Source organism: Electrona antarctica, assembly GCF_951216825.1.
Source record: "Electrona antarctica genome assembly, chromosome: 16".
NCBI classification, from domain to species: domain Eukaryota; kingdom Metazoa; phylum Chordata; class Actinopteri; order Myctophiformes; family Myctophidae; genus Electrona; species Electrona antarctica.
This window is the reverse complement of record NC_136797.1, coordinates 18,222,358-18,246,390: the sequence shown is the minus strand read 5'-3', so window position 1 is coordinate 18,246,390 and position 24,033 is coordinate 18,222,358. Positions and strand designations below refer to the sequence as shown.

The 24,033-nt window shown below is 42.1% G+C and overlaps 1 protein-coding gene across 1 annotated transcript in view; it reads left to right on the top strand.

Moving 5' to 3' along the window:
- The first annotated feature begins 299 nt into the window (after positions 1–299).
- Positions 300–24,033, top strand: part of musk (muscle, skeletal, receptor tyrosine kinase) — a 47,216-nt gene continuing 23,482 nt past the window's right edge. The window contains exons 1-7 of the mRNA XM_079523671.1: positions 300–474; positions 8,996–9,122; positions 9,720–9,871; positions 10,473–10,600; positions 11,645–11,786; positions 12,309–12,433; positions 18,855–19,014. Coding sequence (XP_079379797.1) covers positions 393–474; positions 8,996–9,122; positions 9,720–9,871; positions 10,473–10,600; positions 11,645–11,786; positions 12,309–12,433; positions 18,855–19,014 — 916 coding nt within the window. The 5' untranslated portion in view covers positions 300–392. The remainder of the gene's footprint in view (positions 475–8,995; positions 9,123–9,719; positions 9,872–10,472; positions 10,601–11,644; positions 11,787–12,308; positions 12,434–18,854; positions 19,015–24,033) is intronic.

The window sequence follows — 24,033 nt, the reverse complement described above, 5'->3', positions numbered from 1 at the left end:
GCGTTTCTGCGTAGCAGCTTAGGGGGGTATGAGCCTAGCCGCGCTGCGAGAATGACTGTACTGTACAAGAGGACAGCTAGCAGCTGCCCCCGTCTGTCATCTGAGTCCACACACACAGTGCCACACACACACACACACACACACACACACACACACACACACACACACACACTGCGTAGAACAGAATCAGATAGTTAGCTCTCACTGCAAGCAAGAGAACAGAACGGGCATGGCTGGCTCTGGCTAACACACACACACACACACACACACACACACTGAAAGAACAGAGTAAGAACTAACCAGTGCCTTACAACGTGGCTCCAGTCACTATGGGAATCAAGGTGTCATTCTGAAGTCCTTTATCTACCTACCTGTGGACAATCCTGTAGACTATGAATATAATGCAGCACATAACCGTGTTCCACAGCTTTTTTCTGCTGGTTCTCCTCGCGCCCAGCTATGGGATACAGAGAGGTAAGCATGGGGTTCATGTTTTGTGTGTGCCTAGGAACTGTGCCTAGGAACTGGTATTGGGGAAATTATCTATTGTGGTTTTTGTCTCTTCCTTTGTCTCAGATACTCTATATAATATAATACATGGTAGGCCTAGGTTTGTTTGTATACAGTAGGGCCTAGCTTGCTGCACTGAAGATAGTCTGCCTGTTTGTTTACAGTGTGATTGATACTATCCTAGCCTATATACTGTGGTGTAGGGGCTAGGGGGGCGTTCGTAAGCAGAGTACAGGTAAAGCCTAGCTGTCTCCAAATTAAAGTCTGTTTTGTATTTAGTGAACGTGTCGTCACTGTCGTGCTGTGGCACATTGTGAACTTGTAGATCTGCTGTTTTTGGTGCGGATTTAAATCAGGGCTACTAGGTTCCTTGTCTGCATTTCTATGTGTCGTTGTGGCCTCTCCGTGTCGGCACACAGTTTGTAGGTTTTAAGCCATTTTGGGCGGGAACCCCTTTTGGTGTTTTAAACATGTTATAATTTAGCTATTGAAAAATAGCAGATCTACAAGCTCATAGCGCGCCACCGAGTGGCGCGCTATGAGCTTGTAGGTCTGCTATTTTTGAAAAATCGTGAAAATGTGCCTCAAATCTTTGAATATATATTATTTATTTATTTTAATTTCGACGTCGGGCCTAAATGGGTTAAGGCATTCTGGAACGCAAGGCAGTGTTCCTGTTTATCAGTAGGCTACAGAGTCATATACTGTACTGATAAAGACAGTATATGAAAGTCTGTTGCTATACATGCATGCCTTGTAGACAACAAGCTCAACTGTCTCTGTTACTGCCTGTTACCACTAAGTCTGTCTTTTTAAGATTTGTTTTTGGCTTTCTTCTGATAGTATCAAGTGAAGACTGGCAGGAAAGAGGGAGAGAGAGAAGGGGAGAGACATGCAGCAAAGGTCGTCATGAATGGGACTCGAACACGCGATGCACTGTCAGGCCAAAGCCTATATGTGCCTGGACCACTTGGCCAGTGGGCATCATAAGGTAGACAAGTCTGTCTTGTCTACCTTATGTGCAGTGTCGTAAAGTTGAATGTTTTGCTACAGAATAAGAAACGTTTGTAAAACATACTGTATGGTTCAGTGCATGTGTACTACTGTATACGACTTTCTCAGCTTGCCTGTCTCCCAGTAGTCTTAGTTTATTCTCTCATTGAATGCAGGGTCATTTGACCTTTCTGTTTGCCTGTCTGTCTTACTATACTGTATGTCACAGTCTTTAGGCCCTAAAGGGACAGACATGGAATAGGGAGGTGAAAAAATAAATAAACTTTGATAATATAGCTGCAAGCAGCGATAAGACGCTGCAAGCAGCGATAAGACCAAGCCCTCCCTTCATTCTTTTTTATGTTCCCTCGCAATAGTTTTGATGTGGAGTGCAAAAGGGTTTTGTATCAATAATAATGTGTGGTTGAGAAAAAACCAAAGGTATATCAAGTAAGTCGTTTGATACTTGATATACCGTAATAGTGGAATGCAGGCCTTATACTGTAGAAGAGAGCATGTGTATGTTTCTGGCAGTCTGCCTATCTTACTATATGTCACAGCCTATAGACTTAGAATGCAGGCTGCATTTCACCTCCAAGGCACGTACAGTAGTACCAGTGTCACCTGTTGCCAACGTCTGCCAGGGGAATGGAGGGTGTAGTCATAGAGCTGCTCAGTGTAAATCTGAGTAAATCTATATCCTTCCTGTATTCAGACACAGTCTCCTCATGGCTCTCACTGTGCTTGCTACAGGAACCTACTCCTTTTCTCTTTCTCCTTTCCCCTCTGCTCTCTGACTGCAACATTAAGTCTAATCACTAAAAGGCTCAAAGGTGTGCAAAAATGAGCACACTAAACGCATCACATCATGCTGAATGGTCCAAATAATGTCTGAGACATTATACTGAGACATGCTCCGTGCACATGCACGCATGCACGTACGCACGCACGCACGCACACACACACACACACTTACTGTTGTCCATCGAATCTATCTATCTATCAGTGAGTTATTTGGTGGCTGGAAAGCCCTACCCTGGACCCACAAGTCCTATTGCATGTAGGACATGGATATGTGGTGGTAGTGGCAACAGCTCCTGGCTGTCCTTCCTCCTCCAGCATGACGCCAGGTGTTATGGTCAGTAGCCACATCCTCCAGGGCCTCAGGTCTGACCTTGCACTTCCTTAATGCAGTCTTCATCTGGTCTTTGTACCGCTTCTTGGGTCCTCCAGCAGAGCGCCGACCATGGTGTAGTTGACCATAGAGCACTCTGCGAGGCAGGTGGTTTGAGGGCATCCTTATTACATGGCCCAGCCATCGTAGCTGGTGCTGGGTGATCGTGGCCTCAATACTCCTGCAGTTGGTCTTTGCGATTGCGAGTATGTAAGAATGAGGCACACGATCACGCCATGTAATGCTTAGGATGCGCTGAAGGCAGCGTATGTGGAACTGCTCCAGGGCCTTGATGTGGCGGCTGTAAGTTACCCAGGCTGTAAGTTACCCAGGCTGTAAGTTACCCAGACAGACAGACAGACAGACAGACAGACAGACAGACAGACAATCTAGTTATTTATTTTTATTGAATTTAAAAGATAGAGACAGAAGTGTCCTCCATCACTGGCATATGGAATGCTACTACCGGCATGCACACTTAAGCCTCTCCAATTGATCCAGAATGCCGCAGCTTGCTTGGTCTTTAACCAGCCAAAATTCTCATGTCTCCCCCCTTCTCCGCTTCCTCCATTGGCTCCCGGTTGCTGCCCGCACAGAGTACAAAACTCTGATGCTGGCCTTCAAAGCAACCAAAGGTATGGCCGGGACACCGCTCCACACGTCCCAAACTCTTCTCCGTTCTGGCTCCAAAACTATGGAATGCACTTCCCATTGTAATCAGAACCGCAGGCAGACTCACTCCCAATCTTCCGCCATAGTCTGAAAACTTCAGACTCCGACTTAGCCCTTGACGACCTTTTACAAACGTATGCAAAGGCTCAACTGATGTAAGTTATTATTATTCAAGTATCTTTATTGAAGTTTTTGCACATGAGACAGGACAACAACAGATACATGACAACAATTACAAAACAGATACAGGACAAAACAACACCAGTACTCAACATTCATGTATAAAATATAAAATTCTGAAATACAATGTAGAAAACCATAAATTGTACATTAATGAAATCAACTATAACTGAAATAAAATACAAAAAAAATACGAAAAGATAAATAAAAATGGAAGGGGGGGGGGTAGTGGCCAATGACTACGTAGAAAATACTACCGCAAAGTAGGTTAGAAACGGTTGCCAAACTCTGGTATATTTCTGAGTGGAGCCCCTGATTGTATATTTAAGTTCCCAGCGTTTGTGAGATGGCGGCGCTGCCTTTTTCCAATTAAATAGTATCAGGCGTCTGGCAAGTAAAGAGGAAAACGCTATAGCTTCAGCCTGATGAGTTGGTATTTGTATTCCCTCTGGAGGGGCACCAAACAGTGCCGTTATTGGATTGGGATCTATAGTTGAGTTACAAATATATGAGAAGGTATTAAATATCTCTGTCCAAAATACAGTCAATCTGGGACACGACCAAAACATGTGGCTAAGCGTAGCAGACTTCAACTGATGTAAGTTAGATAGAATTTTATGTAGACATAGAACTCTATAGTGTCGACGCATAGTTTCATTATTTAGATATTCCACTGTTAGACAGATAGCTTACTTATGATTCTTGAAGACTATTGTTATGTATTTAATGTTTTACCATGTGGTGTTCTGGATTCTGGTGTTGTGAATACAGACGTACACTACATACACACAGAGACGTGGTGTATTTATTGCGACCATCAAGTCTTACTGATATTAGGATGTGAAATATAGTAAGGTTCATAGTTCATTGTTCAAGTCATACATTACAAGCTTGAGGTAAAATTGTACATTACTGTAATGTCATACGTACAGTATTGGACAAAACAGAAGACATTGTTGAGGCATAGAAACCGTACTCAGTACTCACTACAAGGATCTGCTGTAAAAGAAAACAAGGCGACAGATCTTTCAAATGTTGAAATCTCTTCTCTTATCGAGCTCCCAGGCACAAAGTCATCTCAAATGGGAGTCTACGGCCAAATACATAATCAATTTTGGGGTCATTGACATGAACATATTTGAAAGCCTCTGTTGTAGTCTAAAGTATCATATTCTTTGCTTGCCTTTATAACCGTAGCTATATAATCCAGGGTGATCCTCGAGCCTGATTTATACCTAATCGTACGCCAAAAATAGAAGATGGTGAGCTTGTAGATCTCCTATTCTCAGCGCACCACAGATGTCATATGATGGAGTGTATACATTAAGCACAAGTCCTTCCCCCTCACCAAGACGTGACTGTTTTGCTGAGCAGTTGGAGGCAACAGATGTTAAAGCCATCAGCTTGGTAATGAAGTGCTGCTCCACTGACATGGGACTACTGTTGTTGTTCTAGATGTGGAAACCATGACTTATTGTTGTAATGATACAGTAGGTCTACCCCAGCTACAGAGATGTTGACTCAAGGCATAATTATGGTCGTGTAGTAAAAGATAATATGAAAAATATCTTAGACTTTTGAGTTATCATCTTAAAAACCCTGACTTGTTAGTATGACTTGAAAATACCACAGTACAAATTGTTTCCAAATAGATTATTTTAAATAGATTTATGTGCTTGCAGCATGTTGTAGAGGACAGAAAACTAGCGAACTAGTCTGATCTAATGACAAAATCATTAGATCATTATATCAATCCCATATCAAAACCAGAGTATGCGCATCATTTCTAATCTTTCATCTTAAATGAGAGATCCAAAATCTTAACATCCAAAATATTCTCTTTCCTCCAGTGACCCATGATGCTAGTGACACATAATGTTTTGGTGGTGACATAGTCTGACTCAGCAGTAGCCTCTAGGCTAAGTAAGAGGATAGTGGGATAAGTCCTGTTGGCGGCAACAAATCTAATGAAATCTCCTATTTGGCTCTCTGTGCTACCCTTTTCAAATCCCCCAACAGTAATAACACAATAAACAGCCATCCAGTTGAGTTAATGCATGCTGCAGTACCTTGTGGGCGACAGACACTGGCTTGGTTTTAATGCTGTGCAGTGTAAGATCTCATCATGCTGGGTAGGAGGACTTTTCAATAACATTTCCCTGACTGTTGCTGTTTAGAAGAGACACCCACCATTTAGAAGGGACACCCACCACATGACATGTCTTAAGCCCTACCTTGTCATATAATGAACAATGAAAAGGAAAGTGCCCGTGAATGGCAGATGGATTGACATTCATTTTCTTTTTAAATCCTGTCACTTATGTGTATGTATTGTGATGTATTTTAAAGTATTGTTCCGTTCAGTGTGAGAGGACCTCAGTGGAAATAAGTCTTCGGACTTTACCGTGAAATCCTTGAATCGCTGATTATAATGTTGTATTATGATTGCTTTTCTAAATAAATCAAATCACTTCTAAATTAATAGATTTGCTTTTAACTAGAGAGCATAATTTCATAGCAAATAGGTCTAGTAATTAAAAAAATCACACCCGTGTGAACTGAGTGGTGTAAGTTCTTATATAGAATGATCAGCTGTGGTCTGACGTAATGTCTGACGTAATGAAATCACACCCGTGTGAACTGGGTGACCATAGCAACCATGCTCATTTTTTGGTACGAACAGACAGACAGACAAACAGACGGACACGTAAACTAACAAAGCCAGTTGTAGGAGTGGTTTACACCACTCAAAAATAGTGCTGATCCTTAAGTCACAAGATGCTGTACAAATCTAGTCCAGTATGCTTCCTCTTCCACAGGAGAGTGTAAACAGGAAACTGAGGGTAGAGACGAGAGTGGGGAGACATGAAACGACAGGAGTTGGATTCAAACTGGGGTCCTCGTGACTCTAACGGAGCATGTGGTCAGTGCATTAAGGTGGCTGTAGCTTACATGTCCATTTGGGTCCATTTGTATGCTCTTAGAATTACAAATGAATAAAATCACACTGAGGACTTCACTGTGCATCCTGCTGGACTGGGTTAGAATCCCTAAAAAAACAATGAATACTGAATACTAACTTCCATGTGATATCAGTGTTAAGGATGGAAATTGTATGCAGCATGAAAATGATAGATTTGCCTTTTGACCTCAGTTAAAAATGTATTCCAGTAGTTCAAACCTCAGTTTTGACCAGTAAATGTCAGGATTTCAGTTTGACGTACAGTACCATGTCCTTTTGACATGGCTTTCAATATGTCAGCTATGTTATTGTGACATCTACATTTCACTATAAAATTAAAGCATTGTCCTTAGGCTATCACAATGAAACCCAAATCCTCTCCTCATCTCCTCTTCTCTTCTCCTCTTCGTCTAGTTCAAACAAAGTTGTAACATGCACCAATGTTTCTTATATGGTCTAAAAATAACAAACAGTGTTATCCGGAAGACAGCTGACCCAGTCCTAAACAGGAATGACAGGAATTCCAATTTGTTTGGGCTGAAAACTTAAACTGTTTTGCTCACCCTGAGTGTGGACAATACAGAATAAATTGGTCATCATTAATTCATATGAATAGATACAGTAAAGAGATAAATGTACTCATATTGTAACCGAGTCATGGTGTCTGTTCTGAGGATAGTATTTCTCAAGTCAACAAATTCACTTACACCATGTTCAAAGGAGGGATATTGTCACATGCCATACTGTATGTAACGTGGTTGACACCATTATTATGTATAGTACAGTAGCCTATATGTGCTGTACTGTACAGTATGCTACTGCACTGTGTAAACCCTGAGTCTTAGTTTAACTCTGACGGTATAAAGTGGACCCTTCCATTTTACACAGTCAGATGGCACTCAGGATATTGGTATGTGTGTACGGTAATAGCCTAGATTATTGTGCATTATCTTTCGATTATCACACTGCTCAAAGTTGATTACTCTGCTTATTGGCCTCTTGCCGATGATTAACTAGTGCTCATCCATATTTTGCGATACATAATCCATACTTTAAATAGAGACTTTATGTTGGCACTAAATCAACAGAATTATGTCACTTTTTGTTTTGAAGAATTATTGCAAAATAGAATAAGAGAGTAGTGGCAGTAGTCAGTAAAGTGAAAGGTGCAGTTTAGTACTCAATACTGTGGATGAGCATGTGGTGTGCCAGTAACAAGTACTATCCATCCATCCATCCATCCATCTTCAACCGCTTATCCGTAATCGGGATGAGGGGGCAACAGCTCCACTAGAGGGCTCCAGACATCCCTCTCCAGAGCAACATTAGTAACTTAGTAACATGAGTAACCAAGAGGGATCCCAAGGCGTTCCAAGGCCAGTGAGTCGATGTGATTCCTCCAACTGCGCCTTGGTCTGCCCCGGGGTCTCCTCCCAGTAACAAGTACCATCTGAGTCAGCCTGTTGACTATTTTATTTTCGTCCTATGTTTCCCATTTCTCATATATGTCCTCATATGTCATGTTCAAAGAAGAGCGGTTATGTGAAAATATCCTTCATATGAGACAATACAACTTTCTGTATTCCTACTACTACTGTATGCTCTTGCCATGCTTTATGGTTACAAACCTCCTATCTTTGAGTTAAGATCCTAAACCATGTCGCAAATATTGCTTGCAATATACGCTCCTGTCTATATGTAAAGCGTCTTCTTGAGACAACTTGTTGTGGTTTGTCATGATAATAAAACGGCATTGAATTAAGTTAATGGAAAGCTTGATCCACTGCAATTTGCTTACTTGGAATGTCAGTAAGAGGTGTGGAAGATGCAAAGCTTTCTATACTATACTAATGGGTAATGGCTTACACTTAGAAAAGCTGCAAGCATGTGTCAGGCTTTTGTTTGCAGGCTTTTGAACGGCAGAAAGGTTGCTGTATGAGTTACTTGAAATGAATCCGTGTTGATGATGGTCTGAGGAGTAAGCCTAGAGCGCACATTTATTTTACTTTATTTGATTTGAATTTGCCACACCAGCTTGTACATACATTGGGTCTGGCTGGAGGAATGGCATAAATGGCAGCCATTTATCCATTCTAACTATTAGAAGCAGTTTATCATACCCTGTAGCTATACTCAGGCTCACCACAAGAGTGTGTCCTTTCACTCTTACTTTTCATTATGTACATGACATGTACACTGATGAATAATGGAGCTCTCAGGAGGACAGCTCACAGCGAGTTGTGAGCTTGTAGATCTGCTATTTTTCAGAGAGCAAACAAACATAACATCACTCCCTAACATTTTAGTCTTTTTTTTTTGTTAATGAAATTGCCAGTATATTTACTTAGGCATAGTTTTAGTCATCATAGCTTAGTTTTTATTTAGCCTTTATTTTATTTTTGTCAGTGAAAAAAGGTAGTCGAACATTTATCGACAACACTGAAAATCGACACTGGGATGTGCGTGTCTTCTTGCTGTCTCTCAGTGTTTCTCTCACCCTGCAGCCCCTCGTATAATCACCCTGGTGGAGACACTGGACATCTTACTGGATCACAATGCCACCTTCATCTGTGAGGTGGAGTCCCGCCCTCCCGCTGACATCACCTGGACAAGGAACAACGTCCCAATACCGTGAGAGAGTTAACCGTTTCATTATAGAAATCACTTTTGAAAACTACTGTTCGTAGGTTTTCATGTATCAGTATCTGGACATTTCCACAGATGGCACTGGGTGTTGAACACACACACACACACACACACACACACACACACACACACACACACACACACACACACACACACACACACACACACACACACACACACACACACACACACAAACATAGGGGACTGGCAAACAAGCTAACAAATAACAGTGTGGCCTTGCTGTCCAAACTTTAGGAAGGCAATGAAGGCAACAAACTAAGCCACACATTGTCCAATGTGTAAGGCCCACAAAATAATCTGGGCATTAGTGTGCTGACTATCTACTACATCTCCTTTGTCCATCAAAATAAGGCAACTCTCCACTTCCCCATCATATGCGCCCAGCAGACTCTGTACGGCAGTGAAAGCCAGACAAACATACAGTCGCCATAGTGCAAAGACCTCAGTCAGGAGGAAATTGGAACTGGGCTGGCTTTTGATCAATCAATCAATCAATCTCTCTCTCTCTCTCTCTCTCTCTCTCTCTCTCTCTCTCTCTCTCTCTCATTGTCCTTCTACTAGTTACTATGACCCGCGGTACATCACCAGAGAACAGGGTCAGATGCTCGTCATCCCTCATGTCAGGGAATCGGACAACGGAGAGTACTGTTGCCTGGCCAACAACGGCATAGGGGAGCCAGCCAAGAGCTGTGGGGCTCTGCAGCTCAAGATGAGTATGTGTGCTTCAGTTCTCCTATGCGACCGAACCCCAGACAATTATAAAGAAAGAAACTGGTGGCCGTACATCATAATTATTATCTCCCTGTCTTTTTACATCTCTCACTCCCTTTTTTAATCTTTCTCTCAGCTCTCCTTTATTTCTCCCTTCTTTATTCTCTCCCTCAATGTTGTCTACTGTATATGTCTCTTCACACTTCCATTTCTTCTTTCTCTCCCACTTCCCACTTCCATTTCTTCTTTCTCTCCCACTTCCCACTTCCATTTCTTCTTTCTCTCCCACTTCCATTTCTTCTTTCTCTCCCACTTCCATGTCTTCTTTCTCTCCCACTTTACACGTCTCTCTTTCAACCTTCTCACCTTTATCCCCATCTTCCCTTTTATCAAAATGTTTTAACGTCTTTTTAATTTCCGTTTTTCAGTGAGCTTTATTGGCATTACACACACGAGCACTACTGCCAAAGCATGACATACAACAAATGTTTAATAACAATGAAGTAATTAATTATAACTGAACTTTTGTTTGCGTTGGCCATTTATATGAGTGTCCAAAGGCTCTGTTTTATTTACTCTTCGATCTCTCTGTCCTTCCCTCAGAGCCCCAGATAAAGCGTCATCCAATGAACGTGACCCGGCTGATAGAGTCGAAGGCTGTGTTGCCATGTGTTACACTTGGCAACCCCAAACCTGACGTCACTTGGCTCAAAGACGACGAGCTAGTCAAGGTAGATTCTAGCCTGTTGTTTCTTTCTCGGAGATCTGGGGAACTGAAATCTGTGATTGATTTGCAGATTATAGTTCATTTTATTTGCTTCTACATTTCTGATTGCCAATTGGCGTACAATATTAGAAAATGAGTCTATGGCTGTATCGATTGATTGGCTATCCCTTTCTCTAAACATGAGGGTTGCCCGTCAGCTGCAAAAAGTGATACTCTTTGACAAGTGAAAGTCTGGTATTCAAAAAGTACTATGTATTATATGCAGTCCCAATGTATAAAAATAATGGCGGCTCACAACGCGTCGCTCCACCATGTGCTGTGAGCTTGTAGATTGTCTATTTTCAAATAGCTGAATTATATTATGGGGCTGAAGTGATTAATGCATGTTTTCTAATAGTCCTAATAATCAAAATCAACAAAGTAACTATATAGTAACTAGGGTTGTCAACCAATTGTAGTGGAGTAAAAGTACATTATTTGCCTCTGAGATGTAGTGTGGTAGAAGTAGAAGTATTGGAAATACTCCATTAAAGTAAAAGTACCTCAAAATTGTACAGTACTTGAGTAAATCCATACTTCGTTCCCACCTATAGTCTCTCGGCACAGACTGTTGAATTTCAAAGGAAAAGAGGGCGCTGTTTTTCATTAGTTTTGCTGATGGGTGCCCAGATTGGTTCCCGCCTAACCTGATGCATTGATGGTCCTGTAGCAAAGTGTTGGTACTGTTGCTATTATGATGGTGATTCTGTGTAACCTCCTTGAGGATCAATAAAGAGTGAACATCAATTCATATAACCTCTTCCTTAGCCAGAGTGGGGCTGGCTAACGTTGTGCTGAGTGACTCATTTGTGCCTCTGTGAGCAAATAAACGTTTTGCAATTCCCCCAAAATGAGGAGACTTGCCAGAAATAGACATGGGCATCTACAGTGTATACACACTACATGCACGCACGCACGCACACAATATTTATTTTTCTGTATTTTCACCATTCAGATCAGAACTTTCGGGGAGTGCTGCTAACCGTATAGCCTATATGACTCCCTTTAGGTCAGCGACCGTGTGAACATTCTGGATTACGGAGCCCTGAAGATCCACAACATACAGAAGGAGGATGCAGGGCAGTATCGCTGTGTGGCGAGGAACAGCTTTGGTTTGGCCTTCTCCAAGCCTGTCACCCTAGAAGTCCAGGGTGTGTACATTAAGAGAATCCTATACTGCTTGATTTAGTCCATCGAATATTTGAACAGTTTCTCCCAATGGAGCTAACCAGTATTATGGTATAGAGTGTATTGTTGTCTGGGAAACCCATCAACTCTGTTGAGAGGGGTTTAGGAAGCCCTGGGGTCTGGGACCCCTAATATATTCCACATGTTGGGGGCTAAACAGAAGAACGATAAATGGACAATGCAATAGAACTGACAGATACAAGGTTATTGCAACTTACGTAACAGTACCAAAAGTAAAACTACAATTGAACTTTCACCTTTAGTCTTTTGCGCCACTTTGTCTATTTCTTAGTATATGGCAACCACAGTACCGCACTAATAACATTTTATTATTTTATTAGTTTGGTTGTCATAGTATAGTATCCTAATCCTTATATTCTTTATTTCTCTTTGAATGCTGTTGAATGCCGAATTGCCTGCATGTGTCTCTGTTTGTATTCATCTGTCTCACTAAGCTCTATCGATAATCATATTCATGTCTCCAGCCCCAGCACGCATCTTGCGCGTTCCTAAGGAGAAGAGGGTGGCTTTTGGCAGTCAGGTCTCTCTAGAGTGCAATGCCACAGGAAACCCTGTGCCAACCATCACCTGGCTTGAGAATGGCAACACTGTAAGTACACAGAATCGGTGAAATAACAATAGAACAAGTGGTAAAATGTCACAAAAAAGACAATACAATGGCACATAATGCACAATGTAAAGCTCCATTGATTGTTTATGTTGGAGTCCTGCGTGTATGTGCGTGCGTGCGTGCGTGCGTGCGTGCGTGCGTGCGTGCGTGCGTGCGTGCGTGCATGCGTGCGTGCACGCAAGCATAGAAAGATGTGGAAAATCATGGAAAGTGACTGTGTGTGCATACGGGCAGACAGGCAACAGGTCTTTAGTGTCCATTGTTTGTAATCCTGGCTGCCAGGTGGAAAAAGCTGTCCCGGAGCCTGCTGGTCCAGGCTACGAGGCTGCGGTACAGCTTTCCACGTGCTAACAGCTTTAACAGTCCATGGCTGGGGGTGACTGGTAATCCTATGGTTTCACTGACCATTGTGTCGCATATCCTGGATGGCGAGGAAGCTCACATCTACTGATGCTCCCATGGGCTCGGCGCTGTCCGCATGAGCTTCTTCAGCGCTGTGCAGCTGGGGTCAGAGCATTCTCCATTCCATAGCAGACAGTGATTTATTGGGATGCTCTCAGTGGTGCTTCTGTGGGAGACCCATAGGATATGTAGGGCCTCACGACTAACTTCACTGTCAGTGTCATCGGGTGAACTTAATCACCAACTTGGAGCTGTGTGTGGCCACGACGCAGTGGGTGTATGGGGAGGAGCAGAGGAGGGGGGCTCAGGACGCAGCCCTGAAGGACTCCTTTGTTAAGGCTCACACGGGGCAGCCAGGGTCATATTGGCGTTGGGGGCTCCTTCCGGGTGGTTGTTGGTGTTAATAACATCAAAACAAAAAAAAACCTATTCAGCTCATCTGGGAGGGAGGGAGGGAGACAGTGAGGTTAGCTGCACAGTCCCTGCCACCATTCCCTTTAATACTTGAGATATTTTTCAGCCTTCCCATATATGTTGGTAACTGTAAACACCACATCCTATTCACAATGACTAGGAGAGTCATTGTGAATAGGATGTGTATACTGTAATAATAGAGATAAAATATTCAGATGTGAACTTGTTTTCCCATTTTAATGTTAAACTTAGTGGTAAAAGATTTACCACTTTAACTCTGGCATCCCGATTTTGGGTATATGTCATTATGACATTTCTAATGTTTTTCATAAAGAGCACATCTACAAAAGCTCATAACACATCACAAAGCGATGTAGAGTAGAGTAGAGTGGCTACCGTATTTTTTTTATAATTTCAAAAATGTGGTTAAGTTGTATTTTTACAATATAATAGCAGGAGTGTGCACATTTTTATAAATGCTCTGTGATGATGTGTGCCTTTGCAGAAGTTCAATAAACAAAGAATCAAACGTCTAGACACAATACATAGCTGTCAACACTCCCAGAACACTGTGCTTCCTCTAAACAGCTGAATAGCTAAACAGGACACGGTGTAATAATGAGGTACAGGATCATCGTGATGTGGTCAGATTCTAATTATAATAGAAAGTGTGAACTGTTGATGCTATGGTTAAAATAGAATAATTACTGGAGCTGTAGAGGGAATTACTAACACACACACACACACACACACACACACACACACACACACACACACACACACACACACACACACACACTATATTCAGAGAGTGTGCCGTGCTGTGTGTGTTACATTACGCATTATAAACATCATTATTGTCACTTTGTCTGGAAATAAAACAAGGTAATTGTTAGAGTTATGCATGGAACTATGAATGTACAATATGGCTGAAATGGATTCATAGTGTCAAGCGCATCATATGCTATGTAAGTCGAGTAATTTGCTTCACACTTTGAGTAGTTAGTTCTACTTTTAGTAGAGGGCATGACTTTCCCTGTCCTCAACCCTACAGAGTCAGATTCAGAGATTCTTTTTTTCATTTCAGAACATTTCAGTTTTAGGAGTGCCACTGCATGTCTTCAGTGGTCTATCTAATCAAATGCTACATTATAAATTAATGTATTTGCCAATGCCAAGTCACTGGTGGAGCCTTCACCGGGTGACCTGTTACACTCTGGCTCGCTATATGTTTCAGCGACATGCCATAGCAAACATAGCAGTGCAAATTTGGCATTGGACAAAAACAATACGGCACATGTTGGGGTTATTAGGGCACAGGTTAGTACTGTATTTTATTCTTCAGGGTCAGTACGTCATCCTGTCTGTCGTGATGTGAATCGGTGACGCTCTACCCTTTTGATGTGGTGTCTTTCAGCCGAGCCAAAGGATAATCTAGAAATATGCACTTTGGCAGTATCGGCTCATGTGTGTGGCTGCTTACCAAGCATTCTGAGAGAGAGGTGGCAGTAAACCTAGCAAAGGATGTGTTTTATTATTGCTAATCCCAACAATCCGCACAAAGTAGAGAACAATAGAAGTATGGTGTAGGCCCAGGTACAATACAACTCTAACTTTCCAGCATGTCACAGCTTTCTGAGCTTTGTGATGGTGAAGATGATGTGCTGTAGAGTGCAGGGGCGACCTGGCCTGGTTTGACTTACTGCCCTGTCCTAAGCCATGTGGGCCTTGTAGGGTGTCGTTGAGCAAGACACTGGAACCCTCCCATCCTCCCAGTCTTTCTATATGTACCAAGACTGGCAGCAACATTTTAATTAATTATAATTTGCATAAATGGCCACACATTTGAGAACCAAGTCGGCTATATGTAGTAGCCCATATGGGCTACATGTAGCCGACTTGTCTAAGGTGTGCTGCTTGCTATGCATTCAAATCAAAGTCCTTCATAATGTTGCTCCTCTGCTGCTGGCATTCTCTTTGGTGCTATGTGTGTAGCCCAGGTACATCATGCTACTATAAAGAGGAGGGCACAATTAGACAATTGGAAAAACCTGCCAATAAATTAATTCCTCTGCAGTCTTAATCGAGCGAGATTTCGCAGAGATGCTTAACAGCTTACATTTGGGAAGAGTTGCAATTGTCTTCTTCATTCCATGTCAGTGGTGCCATGCCAATAGTCCGCAATGGCCCACTTTTCCAAAGTACTCATTCCAGCGGTGCCCATCATTGTCTCCACCAGGCCGAAGGCATGGGGAGAGAGTATGTTTTGCACTCCGTCCGTGTGTGTGTCCGTCCGTCCGTGTGTCCGTCCTTCCTTCCGTCCGTCTGTGTACAGCTAATCTCCGGCACCGTTAACCCGGTCGATGCCAAACTTTGCACACACACTCCCTGGATGCCAACGATGAACCTCTGCCCCACATTTTCCAGAACGGCCTGTTATAGCGCCACCATGAGGCAGCTTTTCACATTTATACCTAAAACTGTACCGATCTGCGTGAAACGTTGTATGCACACTCCCTAGAGGCCAAGGACAAACCTTTTACCTGCATTTTCCGCATCTGACTTTTATAGCGCCACCAGGAGGCCGACTTTTGTAAAACACATTTTTTGATATTACTCCTCCAGATTCTGTCCAAAAATCTCACAAATCGTTACACAACATCTCTATGGTCATGTGCTCAAGTCGGATCTGTCTGATATTTCATATTCCATCCTAATTGGCTATAATTGGCTTTCACAGTTTGCAAGATTGCCCCGTTTTGAACAGTAGCCTCAAATCATGAACGCAGCATGCAATTTACGTGAAATCTTTCACACATTTTCTTACTAGGCTGAGGAATATATCCCACCCTTTTCACATTGGCCTGTTATAGCGCCACCAACAGGTTGATTTTTGCAAAACACATTTTTGGAACAAAATGCCTCAAATCGGTACACATGATCTCTGTAGTCATGTGATCAAGACGAGTCTGTTGGATTTCTCAGATTGTACACTGATTGGCTAAAATTGCCTTCCAAAGTTTTCAGGAGTGGCCCGTTTTGTACAAAATGCTGCACATGTCCTGCTCATCCAGAATTCTATCCTCAGAGATGCTATGAGTGATCTGGCTCTGCATTTCCTCAACAAAATGAAGAAAAGAAAAACATTCTCCTAAACATTTTGCCAAACATCACACACACTCCTATCCTCCTGGTGGAGACCTGTGCCCGGAAGGGCACTTTTTCTAGTTTCCAATGGAATAATGGGCAGCCCCCAATCCCCATGTCCATATGACCAGTTTTGTCCAGGTGACAAGTTTTTCACTTGTTTAAAGTAATAACATAAACAGGGTACAATTTCCACACTCGATACAAGATCAAGCAACTAGCGTATTGTGACAGGTTTATAGGTGCCACCAAGGGTGGGCTATAATTGTCTAAGCAGCTAATAACTTTGAGTGGTACGTGATTACAGCCTGTAAATACACAGAGTGTGTGTGTGTGTGTGTGTGTGTGTGTGTGTGTGTGTGTGTGTGTGTGTGTGTGTGTGTGTGTGTGTGTGTGTGTGTGTGTGTGTGTGTGTGTGTGTGTGTGCGCGTGCGCACGCGTGTGTGCGCGCAAGTGCAGCTGGCTTCCTAGCAGCTTGTTAAGATCATTCATTTATTCTAAAAACAGGTATCACACACACACACACACACGGTCACACCTTCAAATATAGACACTTCTTACGAGCACCCCAGTTAACACGTGCATATATACACGTGCATGCAAAATAGATGCAATGATTAACATTTTTCCAAAAAAATGCATTTATATATTCTATAATAACAAAATATATATATATGTATTCTACATTAATAATACAGATTATAATATTTTGTTTTGTCTCAGACAGTATCTATGCTGACTGCCATAGTGTTGTTTTTTTCTCCTTGTATTTTTTGGCATGGTATGATACACAAATTGATGACCTCATTGTACTTTTTGGAGAAGACAGTGGAAAATCACACATGGTTTATTTAATTTTGTAATGGAGTCTATTCAACATTTAAGGACACAGTGCCTTATTTTGCATAGTTTACTCATAGTCATAATGAAGAAGTACAATACTATGTGTATAGGAAAATCTGTTAACTTTGTACATGGTAGCATTATGCCGCCTTTAGTGAAACTTCTGCTTTTCATGTATTGGGCAAAAAGTTTTAATTGGATGGATGGATGGATGGTAGGAAACAACAGCAGACTCCTTCTGGCCCAGCCAGTTAATCATGTGAACCTTAACCTGAACCCTATTCTGGACATAATAAGTGGAAATTTGGCAAAAGTCCTTAAAATAGATGATCTACAGGCTCATATAGGCTATTTTCAGCAAGGAGATTTGATGTAGAGCAGTGGTTTTCAACCTTTTCATATCGAGGCCCATTATTTATTCAGCATTTGAGCCACCATTTGTGACTAAATTTGACTGAGGGACTGCCATTGGATTTTTTGGGATTTTCATGATATTTAGCCTATCAGACCCAAAATGGTTTATACGTTTTTGTCCCCAATTCCATGCTGTAGCCTGTAGGCCTATTGATGTTGATACCATAGGAGAGATAACAGGCCAATGTTGATCAAAATAACAATTCTCTAATTGTGTAGACTTCTTGTAAATGAAGTAGGCCTAATGCAGATGTTTAACAATAATTCAACTCTTGAGAGTGTAGCCTACATTGAAACCAAATGGACCCTTACTATTTGGTTTCATTGTACGCTCGCAATAGTTGAATTTTATTTTACACTCAAGAATAGAAGATCAGATCTGTAAGTGTCCATTTGGTTACCAACTCCATCATTTCGCTGGGGACCACCTGGAACCCTCTCAAGGACCACTGGTGGTCCCCAGACCACTGGTTTGAGAACCAACAAAGCAGGAAAAATATCAAAATAATATTAAAGAAATTATTTTAAACTTCCCTCAAGGTATTGAGCTCCTGACAGTGGCAGGCATTCTTGTATTTCTCTTGTATACTTGTATTAATGTGTTAATGTAGGCTACAGTATAAATGATAGTACTGTACAGTGTACGCTTGAAAATCTTAAATTAACTTGTTTATGTTTCTCTTTCTTTCTCTTTCTGTCCAGTCAAATACTGACTTGATGTTGGCCTAATCACGCCTACATTATGGCATTTAAGGGCCTCTGAGTTAATTAAATTGCTGTGTAAACATGCCCTTAATTACACATGGATATACATGTACGTATCATTTATAGATGTCTTATTTATTCATATTCATCCTATTTTAGATTTTATTCCAATTCCTTGTTTTCTTTCCTTGTTTTCTTGACTGAACAGGAGGAAACTATGCAGTAACATCTAGTGTTAGTCTTAGTGTTAGTCCTCTGCAAGGGGTTCAAATATGGACAACTGGTCCCGTAAGGGTACATTTGGTTCTCTTTGGAGTTGAATTAAATAAGGATTTAACTATGTACCGTGTGTGTGTGTGTGTGTGTGTGTGTGTGTGTGTGTGTGTGTGTAAGTCGTTTTCGTTGTATGGGTAAATGTACTCCTGATCCAACTCTGACACGGTTTCTCTCTTTCTCCTGGTTTCTGTCTACCTAGATCTCAGGCTCATCGGTTGAGGAGACTTTAGTTGGAGAGGTGATTCTATCTGTCCTCAAAGTGACCGTGAATAAGCCAGCCCTCTACACCTGCCTGGCCTCAAACAGACACAATGCTGGAGCCAACACTGTCAAAGCCACCGCCCGTGTCACCGTCACAGGTAAAGATATTTATGGTAATGGCAATTACCACATACCAACCCAGGCTTTATTTGCCCATGCTGAGGAAACGTGGCCACCAAACACGGTTGCTGTGGATAGTTTGGTCACTGGAGTGCATTGCAGTACAAAGACACCAAAACCATGTTCGCCTTGTAGTACATTACTGAAAATAAACTGTACATTGGTTTTCACAAGGCTGAATTTCCTATGCCTATGGCAACTTTCAAGTTTCACATTAATTTCATTCAAGCTTTTCAACATGAATGCCAGTGAATGATCCACACTGCCTGAGGAAGATTGCCAAGCTTGAAATGATCGAGTAGCTGCGATATCAAGCATACTTGTTTTTAGTTTTCTTTTGCTGCTGCTGTAACAAATAAGATCCCTTGCTTTGCACATTATTATTTATTTGTTCATCCATGTTCTACTTCTATAGGGCCATATATAAACAAACAAGCTATCTAATAACGAAATACATGTACCGAAAAAGTGTCTACATTTACCTGTTACTGTATGGCCAACGTTGTAAATAGACAATGGCATGTACTGTTGTGACAACAAGTTGTGTCCTTAAATTAAGAGCGCTTTGCGGGGTCATTGCTGAAGTGTGTCATGAAGCTAGTCATGGTCTCCAGTCACTGCCTGCAGCACTAAAGAATTAATGGGAAATGTCCTTTATGAACTTGAGGTTAAAGGTCAAGTGTTGTGTTGTGTTAGCTGCTAGAAGCTAGTTGTGTTATTCTGTGTGTGTCTGTGTGTGGCCTTCTCACCTGTTGGTAGTGGCACCATGTGGTTGGTAACCCCCCCCCCACACACACACGCACACACAATCTGTCCACGTAGCAACTAGTCTCAGCTATGCTTCAATGAGAGCAGCAGTATGGATAGTGTTCTCTCTCTACCTGGACTGATCTCTACCTGTGTGTCTCTCTCCCTCTCGCTGGTCCTCTTCCTCCTCCTTCAACCGGACACCTCTGGATGTTGCCCCTTCCCTATAGAGTGGCGGTAAGAGAACAGCTATATTATTTTACTTCTCTCTGCTGGTTATTTCATTATTTATGTGGCTTTTTAATGTTTACATCTCTTTACATTCTATTTTTCCCCCCCAGTTGAATATAGGGTTGCACGACAATACATTTCCCTAAAGTTATTGATCCTTGTGATTCTGAACTACTCCTCCTTGGTAAAAAAATATAATCCAGGCATATTTGTTTTGTCTAATGCTCTCATTTAGGATGAGTTACTGGTTTAGTGTCTTGTTAAGCCCCGTCCAATTGTGTCACAAGAGCTACAAGAAAATACTCAAGAATCACGATGCAATATGATCTTGTAGATCTGCTTTTTATGTTTGAAAGTTTGCTTCTATAATGGCATACGCATACCCAAAATAGGGACATTGAAAGTGGTCTGGGTATTAAAGTCAGGCCTTAGCCTACTCCATACTTTGAACTTTGGATAGGGATGTTATGCTTTACCATAATGGTTTATGTGATGTTTGTTTTAACAATGGTTTCTGACATTGTGCACTACAGTCATATATTCCAAATTGACATAATGGTTTCAGCCATTACCCTGCTGGGATACAGGGAAAACAAATACAGTCATTGTTTGTTTTCTTTGGAAATCTATCACATATACTGTGCATCTGGAGATGTGTTGAGACCAAGCCATGGTTAGAGTGCACTGACATACAGTAGGACAGCATGCAAACCCAGTGAGTATACAGTTGGAGGCCATCGATATTGTCCTTTTCTTTTTGCTGAGGTTTGCGTGATCTGCGCAAAAGGACAGTTTTTGTCCAGAACCCCTTTTGGTGTTTTAAACATTGTTATAATTTAGCTATTGAAAAATAGCAGATCTACAAGCTCATAGCGCGCCACCGAGTGGCGCGCTATGAGCTATGAGCTATGAGCTTGTAGGTCTGCTATTTTTGAAAAATCGTGAAAATATTTATTTCAGAAAACTGGAGGATTTAGAAGGATTTTTTTTAAATGTTGAGGTCAGGCCTAAATGGGTCAAATGACAAATGACAAGGGACAATATCGGTGGCACCCAACTGTACAGTAGGACAGCATGCAAACCCAGTGAGTATAGGTGGGAGTACACTAGTACAGTCAAATCATCTTTCTCTGGGAGTACAGTGGAATCACTATAACAGATAACACCATCACATCTTTCTCAGACCAAGGACCGGCAGTGGAAATAAGTCCATAAGACTTTCCTGTGTTCCTGTGTATCCTTGACGCTTCTTCGATAAACATGATGTAACTTGTTTTTCCTGTATGACGTCTAATCAGTTCAAATCACATCAACTCTGCGATTGGATAAGTTCCAAACCTCCTATGTTGTCTTGTTACATTGCTATTATTTTAACCCATTTAGGACTGAGGCCGGTAGATACAATAGCATGTACATAGCAACAAGGACCCCGAAAGGGGTTCCCATCCTGGGGATTTGGAAAAGGGGAAGGGAGTGCGACAGGACAAATCACGAACATATTTTGGACAGCAATACATTTGTTTCCCCTACACCAGTGGTTCCCAAACTGGCGGTTGGGACCCCCATTGGTCTACCCAAATTATTTTGGGGGGTCCCCAGATATTCAGCTTAAAATGTACAATAGTGTTTTATGACTCAACAGTAAACAAACCAACAGTATAAGTGGATACAGGGTATATGCACTTTTTCCCCCCAACAATCTGTTTATTGAAGTTTAGCCGACAAAAAAGACAGTGAAAGTGATCATCCCATCTGCACATTTCTAAAGTGACCATTTGAGGACTTATTAGCTTACCAAATTGGCAAACTAGTACGTAAAAAAAGAGGCAAATATTGTGAAAATAGACGATCTGCAAGCTCACAATGACTCGCAGTGTGGGGGGGTGGGGAGTTCAAATATGAAAGGTTTGGGAACCTTTGCCCTATACACAACAGGCCTACAGCCCGTAACCAGACTCAGGTTGTTCCAGGAGTCAAACTGCCAGTTAGTGTCTGAATTCATTCATTGACCACTAGAGGTCCCCAACCCTCACACAGACCACACACTATACCGACACTACATTAAACATGTAGGTGACAAAACATTTGTGTGCTCTTTGAGGGAGCTACAGTAAGCACCGCCACATCCCTGGGGGCTTCTCAAGACAAGGAGCCTTTTGGCTCTGTCAATAAACCTGTCACTGTGCCAACACAGGGAGGCTAGGCGCTGTCCCTCTGTCAGCCATATGTTAGTTGGGCTTGAACTCTGTGCAACTCCAAAGCAACCAAATATCCACATCTGTACTACAATATGTGTGTGAGAGAGAGAGAGAGAGGCTGCATACACATGGATGTTCATTGAAAGTTCAATGAAAACCATCTCCACACGTATTATAGTTATTGCACCATAATCTCCGTAGATTTCCAAGCCTGAAAATGCAAGTGGCATGACGTATAGACGTATACTGGGCATACTGTACACACGTATCTCATTTGACAGCACACCATGAAGCTTGTAGATCGGCTATTTTCAAATGGCCAAAATGTATACCGGTTAATGTACTGTATGTTTAATCAAAATTAAACTAAAGTTTTCAAATAAGTGGACACTTGGATCTGAGATGTAGTGGCGTAGAAGTCAAAGTATTGGAAATTGGAATTACTCAAGTAAAGTAAACAAATACCTCATCATTGTACTTAAGTACAGCAGTTAAGTAAATATACTTAAATACTTTCCACCACTGCACAACAGTGTGTAAGCAACAGGCACAGGTCAAGATGGGTTTGATGTGAACCTCCTTTTTAGCCTTGTGGCCACATCTGGACTATATAACAAAGATGGGGGGGGGGGGGGGGTGTACTACTGGGGAGATTGGAGCTTGACTGACAGGTCAGGTTTGATGGTTTCATCTGAACTCTTTTGAAGGCAACATCTGGACTTTGTCAGTGTTACGATACAGTATTACGAGGATGAGAGCAGACAGACAGACAGACAGACAGACGGGAAATTCATTTTTTGATTCAACTCAAAAATACTTTAAAGAGATTGATGTGTAGTGCAATATCATTGATCCCCCCTGCGCGTGCACACACACACACGCACACACACACACACACACACACACACACACACACACACACACACACACACACACACACACACACACACACACACACAGACATATGTGTGCACACGCAGACACAGCGACATGCACTCATGTAATGCTGGTGTGAGGGCTGACAAGCAGGGGGGACAGGCTGACAGACAGACAGACGTACTGTATAATATACAGATAAGACGCTTGAGCACTTCTGGGAGTTTGCCGGATGGACAGGCTGACAAGATGTCACGCTGAAAGGCAGGCAGTCAAGGAAAAAAAACACACACATAGACAGTCGGGCAGAAATAGACAGGCAGGCAGAGAGACAGATGGGGTCAAACGGGCGAGCAGGCAGACAGACACGGAAGATGTAGGTGGACAGAAATGTAATCAGGCATAGCCAGACAGACAGACAGACTGAAGACTGACAGATACTACTAGTACATGGAAATGCAAAGAGCAAGATGGTGGAATGACAGACAGACAAGACAGACAGACAGACAGACAGACAGACAGACAGACAGACAGACAGACAGACAGACAGACAGACAGACAGACAGACAGACAGACAGACAGACAGACAGACAGACAGACAGACAGACAGACAGACAGACAGACAGACAGACAGACAGACAGACAGACAGACAGAACGTGTGTTGGAAAGACAAAAGAAGCAGATAAGAAGAAACAAAGGCAGGCAGTCACACACATGCGGGCTGCCACACGGATAGATAAACAGATGTGTAGACAAGCAGATGTAAACTAGCAAGCAGGAAGGACCAGAGACATGCTGGCTAGGAGGGAGAGACAGACAGACAGACAGACAGACAGACAGACAGACAGACAGACAGACAGACAGACAGACAGACAAGCCTCAACATTCACTTGGATAATTGTTGCAACAACAACTATCGTGCTGTTATGTTTACCTTTTTATTT